Source organism: Scyliorhinus torazame, chromosome 4 (genome assembly GCF_047496885.1).
Source record: "Scyliorhinus torazame isolate Kashiwa2021f chromosome 4, sScyTor2.1, whole genome shotgun sequence".
In the NCBI taxonomy this organism is placed as follows: Eukaryota; Metazoa; Chordata; class Chondrichthyes; order Carcharhiniformes; family Scyliorhinidae; genus Scyliorhinus; species Scyliorhinus torazame.
Window position 1 is genome coordinate 166,904,566 of NC_092710.1, and position 12,492 is coordinate 166,917,057.

General features: G+C 39.3%; 1 protein-coding gene across 5 annotated transcripts in view; it reads right to left on the reverse strand.

The window, feature by feature from the left end:
* The window catches only part of LOC140410584 (kelch-like protein 29), a 598,914-nt gene that overhangs the window by 148,352 nt on the left and 438,070 nt on the right, over positions 1 to 12,492 (reverse strand). For all 5 annotated transcript variants that reach the window (XM_072498865.1, XM_072498864.1, XM_072498863.1 and 2 more), the window contains one exon: positions 5,755 to 5,893. In XM_072498865.1, the coding sequence (XP_072354966.1) occupies positions 5,755 to 5,893 (139 nt within the window). The remainder of the gene's footprint in view (positions 1 to 5,754; positions 5,894 to 12,492) is intronic.

The window sequence follows — 12,492 nt, forward strand, 5'->3', positions numbered from 1 at the left end:
TCATAAAAGGCTCTCTGAAACACATATTTATTTTCTTCAAATGGAATCCTAGAACTGCTTTTCACTCTTTCTTCTGATGATTATTTTTCTTGCAGTAATGTCTTAAACAGTATTACCCACTTGCTGTCATCCTCAGGTTAGCTGCACCACATCAAAGAAAGAAAATGGAATTGCACTGAAATAGCTTCAACATTGTGCTGTGAGAGGCAATATGAAGTTTTAAAGGTCTCTTTTTCCAAATTCACACAACATCCTGTGGACAAAGTATCCTTTGTTTACTATTAGTAAATCAATCTTAATGCATAATTGAAAGCAAGGCAAAGGATTTTGACGCTCCCATGAAAGGTTTGAATCTGCTCAGACTCATGACAGAAAACTGCTGCACGCAAAATCAGCTGGATGATTGACTAATAAAAAGGGACAGAAATAAACGAGAATGTATCTGCTTCTGCTATTCACTGTGCAAAAGAAAGGTGTTAAATACTGTACAACAAGAACATTAGTTTTCTAATAGGTTAAAAATTAAAAATTATATATAAATAAAACTAGTGAAAACTATTTTCTCATCAATCTTTCCAGGGCTACTTATTGTATAAACATATCAATCAGGCTATTTACAGGAGAACAGTATGGATAAATGTATTCAAAAACATGGCCTACTTTTGCTAAGTACTTTCTCACATTAATATTCATCATTATCCAGATGTAGGAGGCAGACAAAGGACAGCTTCCTTTTAAAAACTTTGCTTGATGTAATCTTACAAGAGCTAAGCAATCCACCCTGGATCCTGTGGTGTTGCACATAGAATTTACAGTGCAGAAGGAGGCCATTTGGCCCATCGAGTCTGCACCGGCTCTTGGAAAGAGCACCCTACCAAGGTCAACAGCTCCACCCTATCCCCATAACCCAGTAACCCCACCCAACACGAAGGGCAATTTTGGACACTAAGGGCAATTTATCATGGCCAATCCACCTAACCTGCACATCTTTGGACTGTGGGAGGAAACCGGAGCACCCGGAGGAGACCCACGCACACACGGGGAGGATGTGCAGACTCCGCACAGACAGTGACCTAAGTCGGAATTGAACCTGGGACCCTGGAGCTGTGAAGCAATTGTGCAATCCACAATGCTACCGTTTAGGTATTGTTGCATAGACAGGACCTTAGCTCCAATCGACAGAGCAGAGCAGACTACTGTTGCAAAGAAATAGGTTATTAAAAAGCATGTCTTACAATGAAAAACGAAAGAGGGCAATACAATGTATAAGGGGGATAAGTATTAAAAAGCGAGTAAGAGAAAGTCAGAAGTTCATTTTTTAAACATTATTGCTCATTCTTTTTTTCTCCATAAATAGTGAAAAAAATTAACTTGGGCTATTCATGATTTGATTCATGGTCAGCCATAAAAATCCATGCACTTGAGTGCATCTTCTCTGCAAGACGGATCCAAACAATCACTGTTTATTAATGGTGCGGGAGTTGTTTCACAAGACCGGGTTGCAGTAAATCTTTTGGTGGTGACCTATAGCTTTACTGAAATGGGTTTTTACTTCCCAAAGCAGTTTTCAGCCTTCCAATTCACTATAAAACTATGTAATCGCAAAAATGCTCTGGTAACATGTTGCTCAGTCATTGAATTATTGAAAATGTAATCTAATTTTAACAGTAATTGTAATTTACATTAATCTTTATCTGGCTGGAACAGGATTTAAGGGTTTGAGATGAGTGAAATATGATGTTCAGCCTCCAAATGATGTGGGTGTGTGTCACTATCATCTGTTTTGAAAGAGGCAACCCTGAAAGAATTTTAGTCAGGAAATCTTGCATTGGGCCTTAGAATAGTAAATCTGAGTGCAGAATAATATAGCAGTTTCACAAGCTCAGTGTACAGCCAGCAACGTTGTGACTGTTTTGATATTCTAGAAATCAACTATCTATTCACAGCAGGAAAGAAAATCCATATGCTCCTGGAGAATAATATGACCTCCATGGTGCTGTAATGGATTGAACAAAGAGTGTCATCTTCTGGACATCTCTAAAACATTGAAAACAGGGATATTTTTCCCAAGGGTTCATTGGGTGAACCAAAATAGATTATAGCTGAATAATGGAACCCGACACAAGCTTCTAATTGAGTAAAAAATGCAATTAAAGCTAAACTGTCAGGCTATCACAACTTCTGTCACAGGATTCATTATTTTGACACCACAAGTTAATTTTTGACTTGGTATTTTACACCTTTGGAGTGGATGATTTTCTAGGCACCATGGGATTACCATGGGAGAATAAGAAATAATTACTAAATAGCCTAAGGCACCAAGCTGTCAGCTGAAGAGTCGAGGAAAAAGTAAACCAGAGTCTTCGCACATAAGCTGTAATAAAGTAAAAGCAGTTTTACAGAGTTTAATAATAGCAGATGGACACAGGGAGTCTGGGGCCTGTAACTACATACTAATGATAATAATAAGAATCTTTATTGTCACAAGTAGGCTTACATTAACACTGCAATGAAGTTACTGAGAAAAGCCCCTAGTTGCCACACTCCGGTGCCTGCTCGAGTACACGGAGGGCGAATTCAGAATAACAATTCACCTAATAAAGGATTTATTTTGGGACTTGTGGGAAGAAACCGAAGCACCTCCTGGACAATATATATTCCCTAGTATTTTATGCTTCCTCCAGGGGGTATTCTGGGGGAATAACCTTGCTGTAGGTATCCAATGTTAGGAGGTCTTCTGGCACAGTGGGTAGTGCCATTGCATCAGAAGCAACAGGTTCACGTCCCATCCCAGGACTTGATGGCCAAGGAAGGTGGGTTGGGTTCATAATGCAGCCAAGCAGCTTGATTACCAACTTGCAAATCCTTCCAGCACATGCCAATGGCAGGTAGCAAGAGTGGAAGAGATTCCTGGTCATCCATGTGATGGATAGAATGCTGCAGCCTCTAGCATCACTATCCAAACATGCGTGTAAAGCTGCATGTTGCCACAGCAACAAGACTCCCTGAATGATCAGTGACACTACACATCTATATTTTTGATTGCTTTCCAGGGGAACAGAAGATTCTCTGTGAAAGATACAGAGATTACTTTGCGACACAACCACTGCTGTTTTTTCAAAAGAGGAAATTTAAATTAAGATATTTTCAGTGAAAACGTCATTGCAGTGTTAATGTATGCCTACTTATGACACTAATTATTATTATTAAAAAAACATTTACAATCAGGCTTTCCTAAATCAAGTTGAAAGTAGCCTGCACTAGAATGGACACTTGTTTGGAATCCTGGAAGTCCAAAAGATGTAAGTAATCCCAACTGAAACTGAGTCATGATGTATAGCATGCTTATCAACGTCAGTGCAAAAACTAAGTGCGATTTACACATTGAGCTCATCGAATGATATTCACAAAGGAGGTTAAGTGGAATGTATGTGAGAAGACAATTCTTCTTTCATTCTCATCTCTGATTTAGGGAAAGGAATTAGTGGGTATACAGGAGGGTCAACACGGAAATAAGGGACACCAAGTTATAATACCTGTTACAGTCTGTCCTGTGCTCCTTTCAGTTCTGGGATTTTAGCTCAAAACCTGGAGGAAAGAGGTTAGGTCCATAGAAGAGGTTAATATTCGGTTTATTCTGTTAGTCTGGTACTACTTTCAGAGTTGTCGCTTTAGAGATTAATCCCATAATTGGCTGTCATGCTCTGTGCTGGATGAGTATCTGGAATATTTTATTTTTCGTCTCTGACTTTGATTGCTTTGAGTGAGAAAGTGCCAACATCAACACCGTTTTTAAATGGACTCGAGTTGAAAATATATCACTAAAAGAAACAAGCTGTGACTCCTAAGGGAATATGAAACCAACCCACAGAGGAAAATATGAAAAAAAGTGTTCCCTATTGGAAGAGCAACTGTAACCAGTTTGTGATGACAAAAGAAGAAAAGAACTGTTTGGAATTGTGAATGGTTTATATGGGAAGAGTGACAAGCCATATAGCTCTCACAAAGCTACAGTGAGCAATATCACAAAGGAGTACAGTACTGCTGTATGATTTTCTTTCCTCTTCAGATGATACATCTATCCAGAGAAATGTGCAGGATAAATAAAGAAGTATGAATCTGAAGTTTTGCCATCATTCATCTCCAGCTTTGAACTGTCATTGCCAGACATTTGCAAATTCTGTGCAAATGTTCAAAAATCAATGCTTTGTAGAAGAAATTATAAAATATGTCAGTGAAAAAAATAGTTGTAGTCTAAAACCATTGAAACTTGCTTTAAAAATTCACTCCATATAGTGTAAAAAGCAAAACTTTGAAATATTTTAATGTAAATTAACAGTAAACCTTATACTGAACTACCTGTAGAATCAACACCAAAAAAAGGGTTTTAACTTTAACCAGTCTCAAACTAAATCAAACCAGTCCAAATCATTATACATCATTGCTTGTTCCATACAGCTTACCAATAGTCCTGCAGACAAATTATTCATGAATACTGAGTCATGTAAATAGCCTGTATGATAGTTAAGTTGAAAGAATATTCAAGTTATGTAGAAAACATATATATTTTTCATAAATTAAGTTTACTGCAAAATTACATAAACAATAGTAATTTGTTTTTACTAACAGCTAGTTAAAGGCAATTGATACAAATTCATATAATCCATGAACAATCTACTCTGAAATCCGACACTTTTAAGAGCATTACTTTAGTTGCTTTAGGCATTTTTCAGCAATTTAATCTCAATGATACTTGGCTGACTGAAAATTCAATTCATTACTTTGAGAATATAAACCAAAGAAAAATTAAATTTCATATCTTGAACTAACATTTTCACTAATTTTACTTTCATTTTATGTCATACAGTCTTCAAGGAGTTGTTTGCCCAACTTATGCATGGCACATCTAAGTATGTCCATGGGTTCAATGGAAATGAACTGAAAAATTAATTTACTCTTAAAAGTCTCTTAAAACCAAAAACTTTTTGAACCATAATTTCCACTTCTATTTTAGCAGCAGAGTTGAGAAAACCGTATAATCAGCATTATGCCCGTTATATTTCATTGTAATATATCAACCTGTGCCAATTAAGGAATAATTTCATAACTGACAGATTACATGAAATCCAAATTATAAATTGCTCAATCAAACGAGAGTGGAACATATAATGCAATTGTTTGCTTTGCACATATTTTATTTACTTGCTATGTATGTAATTTTGCAAAACTGGAATACTTAACGTGCCATAATCTTTTTGACATAATGCAAACTAAGGGTTTGTTAAATCTCGTTAGTTATGTGAAGAAGAGTATCATCATAATTCTGTCATCAGGGAGGTGCGAAAGTAATATATTCCTTGACAAATGGCTGGTGATAATTGAAAATGATCTTTCCCGAACAGCAGAATTTTAATATGAACTTAAGGCAGCAGTATAATACTTTTGTGGTTTAAAAAATAAAATAAACCAAAGACGTCTCCAAAAAGCAGGTCTTTGTCAAATAAATAGGGATCCTCAGTCATGGAACATCTCATTTCTTCACTCTAAATTGAAGCAGCTATTAATCAAAAATATAATAGGCAAATAAACCTGGGTTTAGTTTCAATTTAGGAATACATTCATCTGAAATGATGGAAAGAATGGCTACTGGCCCTGTGACAGGAGGTTCTATCTTCATAACCCTGCAAGAGAGGAAAACAACACGAATGAACCCTACAAAAGAACCGACCAGATCACAGCTTGAGGAAGGCAAACCTTTTGATCAGTTCCTTGAAATATAAGCTGCAGGAAGCTAGAACATTTTGATGGACTTCAAACTCTTTGCCTTCAACAGTTATTTTCAGGTCTGTAAACTCTTTCGCTCTGCGCTGCTGGTTCAACTCCTTCAACATTTCTGCAGAACAGAGAAGACAGACATTGCCAGGGTTCTGATGACGAAATTTGCGAATGAATTAAAGAGACAGATACCTGGTGAACTCTAGCCGAGTCGCGCATGTTGACATTTGAATATAACACTCATTTGGCAATAAAAAAAAAATCATTGATACAATATAAAAAAACAAAGCATGTACCATTTGGTTGAATAAATGAAAGAATAAAATGAAAGCCTCTTGAGTCTTTAATAGGTAAAATACACTTCTCCTCATCAACTTAATTAAAGACAACTTGTGTATCAACACAGAGAGACGAGAGAAGAAAATGAAATAATCAAAGCATTTCTAACACCTGCTAACTGATGTATCGCTTCCCACCCTCCAAAAAACCTCTCCCTTAATTTGGGAACTTACTGTATCATTGAAAACATGGTACAGTGTGCTGCAAATAAAAGACACTAAGAGCTCAACTGGTTAAACCAAATGTACCTGGAGTAACAAGATTCATTTATTAAAAATGACAAAATTCACTTTCTAATTTATAAAACTGTCAAGTAACATATGCTTTTCCCATTTTACTAACCATTTTTGTAATAATCAACCATTTTGAAAGACACTATCAAATTTAAAATCTAAATATGATGGTTTGTTTAACCACTTTGGAATGAACTTCAATCAAACAGGTTTGAATGTAAGCAAGTTACTTGTCAGATTTTTTTAACCATTCAAAGTTCAGCTTTTAACTTACTATAAAATCAATTTGGTCTGACACAGCCTTGTAGATAGAAGTTCAATAATAAAGAATATTTTACCAGACATCTCTATTCATTGATTTTCGTAAAAAGGTTGGAGGATGCTTAGAATTATTAAAATTTATTGTGTGCCAAAAAGTATTTTAAGCATCCAGATTGATTGACTGAATGTAGTCAAATTTTCAGTTGTAACAATGAAAGTGATGAGGAAAAAGTTGTTTTTGTTGCAAACACACAAGAGATTAATGAGATCCTGGCTGACCTGATCTTAGCCTTATCTCTAGAATGAAAAATTTATGTCAAACTTACCCAGTAAGGAACCTTTGGTTTTCGTTAATTTATTAGGGCTTAACAGCTTTGGGCTTACCAGCTTTTAGATTTTACATAGCGGGCATACCTATAGGGTTAGCATTTATACAAACTATTTTCAACATGGAGGTCCTGCTGTGCTCCTATTAATATTTTTAAAGCATTGTTAGTATGTGGGGAGGAGAAAAGAGGACAGAAAATACATTTCGTACTTTTGGAGGACCTTGGCACCATCAGAATATGAATGCTTGAGAAACAAAATAAATGATAAACATTTCCAAAGCAATTGATTTTTCTTTTTAAGGCCTCATCAGATGAAGCTGATTTCAAATAAAACTGCTCACAAAGACTAAGCAGTCTCTGTGCTGTGGATTTTTCCTTTCTCAATGTTAATTTGTCTCTGGCACCAAGTTAAAGTGTTCTTCAGGCACGCAGCAATAGTGATCAAGAAAATAAACCAAGCATATTGAAGCATTCTAACAGACAGCAAACCAGGAGGTAAAATGCCATGATGGTCCTTTCCCAATGACAGCGATGTTGGATTTGTGCTGGTTCTCCTGCCAGTGGGTGAGACCCCCATCCCCAATATTAAATTATGCCACATATGTCTGTGAAAATTGTTGCACATTTTTTACTAAATATCTGTGATGCTTGGCGTGTTGCAATGTAAGGAAATATCAAAGCAATACATTTCAAAACCCACAAGTAACAGTATTAATTTTTAACATGTCTCGTGACGTAATCTTTCATGGATAGGGATGAATGGTCTTGGCTTCAAGGTTCTCCAGAGTTTCAACTGTTGCTCCATGAATGATTCAATCAGCATTATACAATTTAGTTGGCCAGGAATTTATTTACAAATTTTGTATTCTTATATAACAAACAACTTCATTTCTTCACAGTGCTCTTTCAAGAACACAATGAGGGTCAGTTAAGAAGCAGCAGGATTTGGCTGTTGAAGAAATCTGTGTTCAAATGGCAGCTAAGGCTGAAATGTAATCTAATCCATGAGCTGTAAGAAGTTCAATATATCAATGGAGATATCAGGTATCAAAGTAAACATTTACAGGCCTATATTTCTGGTGGTCATGCCATTGCAGATCTCACAATGAATTAACTTTAGATCATTTGTGAAAATTTTAAGAATTGCAACACCATTTTTCATTAAGTTACATTTGAATAAGGGTGGCACAGTGGCCAGCACTGCTGCATTACAGTGCCGAGCACCAGGGTCACTGTCCATGTGGAGTTTGCACATTCTCCCCGTGTCTGCATGGGTGTCACCCACTCAACCCAAAGATGTGCAGGATAGATGAATTGGCCAAGCTAAAGTGTCCCTTCATTGGAAAAATAAAATAAAATTGGGTACTCTAAATTTATAAAAAAGAAACTTTGAATAGTTCATTGCAAATTGAGCCATGTTTATTTCTCTTTGATTCCGTTAATAATCTGACTTCTTCTGCTACCTACGTCTTTCGAAATATTGTACTTTGTCTTTGAATGCTTTTGACAAGAGCAACATTCCCTTCCCTATGTAGCAGGTACTTTTTTTAAGCAGACTTCCATCTTGTGAGACAATGGTTTGTGCCTTGGTGGTCAACACTGTGCTAAGCATTGCCTAGTGTGGCTTAGAAGCCCCACTCCAGCCTGGTAGTCTCTGCCACATTTACTATAATAGTTTATTCTCATGTTTACATGGCTTGTGAAGTTACTTCTTTTGTCATCTTAAGGCTGAAGTTTCTCGCAGCTCCCGACACAAGAGGTGCAGGACAGAGTGATCTCAAAGACATGGGTGGGGGATGGTAAGGTGTCAGATATATATAGGGAAATGAGGGACGAAGGGGAGACTATGGTAGATGAACTAAAAGGGAAATGGGAAGAAGAGCTGGGGGAGGAGATCGAGGAGGGGCTGTGGGCAGATGCCCTAAGCAGGGTAAACTCGTCGTCCTCGTATGCCAGGCTAAGCCTGATTCAGTTTAAGGTATTACACAGGGCGCATATGACTGGAGCACGGCTCAGTAAATTTTTTGGGGTGGAGGATAGGTGTGCGAGGTGCTCGAGAAGCCCAGCGAATCATACCCATATGTTTTGGTCATGCCCGGCACTACAGGGGTTTTGGATGGGGGTGACAAAGGTGCTTTCAAAAGTAGTGGGGGTCCGGGTTGAACCAAGCTGGGGGTTGGCTAGATTGGGGGTTGCACAAGAGCCGGGAGTGCAGGAGGCGAGAGAGGCCGATGTTTTGGCCTTTGCGTTCCTAGGAGCCCGGCGCAGGATATTGTTAATGTGGAAAGAAGCCAAGCCCCCGGGGGTGGAGACCTGGATAAATGACATGGCAGGGTTTATAAAGCTAGAGCGGATTAAGTTCGTTCTAAGGGGGTTGGCTGAAGGGTTCACCAGGCGGTGGCAACCGTTCGTCGAATACCTCGCAGAAAGATAGATGGAATGGAAAAAAGGCGGCAGCAGCAGCAGCCCAGGATCGGGGGGGGGGGAGGGGGGGGGGGGGGAGGGGGAGGGGGGGAGGAACCAGAAGGACTCTCAGGGTTGTTAATATATACTGTATAATATGTATAGGTCGTTGCGACAGATCATTATATATTGGACTGTTAAATTATATTTTTGGAGAGTGTTACTTGTGATAAGGCAGTTGCCAATTAGGGTTAGTTTTCATTTTTGTTATTTATTATTTATTCATTTTTTGTTTATAAAATAGGTCATTGTTATTTGTGTTGTTATAATATTGTGTAAAGGATGCACAATGTACTGTGTTGGTTGACCAAAAATTTTCAATAAAATATTTATATTAAAAAAAAGGCTGAAGTTTCTTTCATTTATAATAATGTCCCCTACCTGTTCGTAGAACAGCATAGAATTTAAAAGAGCCTGCCAGAGTGGAGATAATAGAGGTGGGGGAATGGGTGCAGGGAGAAACAGTGAGGGCATCCGCTTTGGATTCCCAGCGTCAGGGATATTGTCCCCGATTGGGGCAGGAAGAGTTTGGCATAGGGCCCTGTCAGCAGGATGTTAATCAGGTTCATTAATGAGCCACTTGACACTAATTCTGGAATTCAATGGTAGCTCAGGGATTTAACAGGAATCATCTCTCCCGTGTCAGCCAAAGGCTGCCCAGCAAATGCTGTTGTCTTGTAGTGGGTTGGTAGGTCCCTCAGGGATCAAGGGAACCAGCACCCAGCATCATGAAGTAGGGCGGAAAGGCTGCTGAAACCCACCCCCTGCCATTGACTCCAACCCTCTACCACCCCTCTCTGATGACATCCTCTTGTTGATCCCCATCCCATCGACCTGTGTCCTGAGGTCCAACAGCAACCGTTGGGCTGAACAATGGAAGTGGTGATGCTGGCAATGAGGATCTGGTGGCCTCTGATTGGCCAGCAGATTGAAGGTGGGATTTCTTTCCTACTGGAGGCTTGATTGTGTGGAAGGCCCAACGCTGACCAGTTATTGTTGGGCCTCCATCATGGTAGTGACCTGGGCTGCCATTGATTCTCCATCTGGTGGTGGTGGTGTGGGGGGGGGGGGGGGGGGGGGGGGGGGGGATAGAGGTGCGATTTAGTGGACATAAATCAAAGTCCGCTTTTGCGTGCATTTGGTGGGGTGTTTCTCAGCGGTTGAAGCACCGGGTGGCACTGATAGGGTGCTAGGGGCACTGCCAGGGTGCCACGCTGGCAGTGCCAAGGTGCCCAGATGACAGGGAGTGTGCCAGAGTACCAGCCTTCCCCCCCCCTCCCCCCAGAGGTGCCATCACACCTGGTCCATGTTTGTGGGAACTATTGTCGAACAGTGTCCGGTTGAAGTCTTGCAAGCGCGGCCGTTGATTCCCGGGCGCCAGACGACAGTGACGCCTGGGTATTTAAATGGGCCGAGTGACTCATTTTATTATGCTGAGGGGCGTGATCCAGATCGTCTCAGGCGGTGCGAGTCAGATGACTTCACTCAATGCGCTGGGTACAATGTGGTGACTGAATCGCGCCCTTAATTTTCCCCTCAGTCCTATTTCCAAGAACAATAAGAGCTTTTATACACAGTCAATGTCTAGGACTTCAAACAGTCCTAGTTCATCCTTGAAGTTGAATATATCTCTATATACTCATAATAAAAGTGTAAGTCTAAAATAAACACTATGTCAAGTATGGTCAATTTTTAAATCTTTTTTTTTTTTACAGATACCAAAAATATGAATCTACCACGATATCCTATAGCAACACCCTGTTAGTCTGGTGACATCACCACCATGCCTGCACCTCACCCCATTTTAAAATTAGTATGCACTATTTAACACTCCACAATATTAAAGTAATTTCTTTTTGGACTTTTCAAGACCTTATTGGTCTCAGTCGCTCTCGTGTAGATACTGAAATTCTTCTATGAAAGATATTTGAGTTTTGTTTTTTATTCTCAATTGTACTTTGTTCTCTGGTTCTTTAAGTTCAACACTTTTAGTCTTGTTTTCTGTTTGATTGTAGACTCTATTAAAAAATTCAAGAAAAAATAGACTGGTTGCTTGTGTATTTGCGTACTGATGTGTGGTTTGACAGAATGGTGCCATGCATCACACCACTGTACACCCACTCTTAGCTGTGACGATGCAGGAGAGTCACCTAGTTGAGACCATGTACTTTCTCACAGAGATGAAGAGTAAGATTTAAAATGTGAATGTAATCCTTGCATCTCCTTGAAGAGTGGCATAGATAGAGGCCTGGGAGCAGCTTGCTCATATATGTCCTTGACCACAGGAATGCCAAACAAGATCTGAAGAGGAAGAAAATAGTGGAGAGGAAAGCAAGTAGATGACAAAACATTTCCAGAGATCAAGAAAGCTAATCTTTTCGAATTATCGTATTTCCGATTTTTAAAAAGACATGTACATTGGAAAATATTATTTTTCCTTGTGGTTGTCTCCATCACATATTTGCCTGCTTGAATGTCACAAATTAATGGCTGTAAGGCTAATCGTACTCTTGTTAAAGTGGACCAATAGTCCCGGAGGGCTGAAATTTTTAAATAATCCACAGCCTCATTTCAATATCAAGAACAGGGAAAATTAGGTAACTTGTGTTTTTCAAGAATTCACTGTAACCTCCCAATCAGCTAAGGGCCAGTGTGAAAAGGCTTGGAAAGCTAAACCCAAAGTGCAGACAATAATCTTGCAGGAAAATGTTGGAGTAGCCCAGCAGCCTGCCTTTGGTTTACGAGTTACTAATGTGAGGGTGGTGTACAATGAGCTAGTGAAACTGGTCCTTTCTGTTTCTCGATTCCACCATTCTCAAGTGTTTCCCCACAGGGGTGAAAAGAAATTCAGCATTGTGGCATTAATTCCTAGATCACAAATCACACCGTTCATCATTGTCATGAATAAGCCAGCCATAGTTTGGATGATATCTGCAAGTTTCGTTCTAGCAAGTAGCACAGCTCTGCATCCGTCTCTCTGTTCACCCAGTCTATGAGGAGCTAATTCCCATAGACAATGCCGATGAGGTGCATCAGGGCTTGCAAAATTAGTTGGTAGCAATCATCGCAACTGCTATTAATGAGGCTACTGC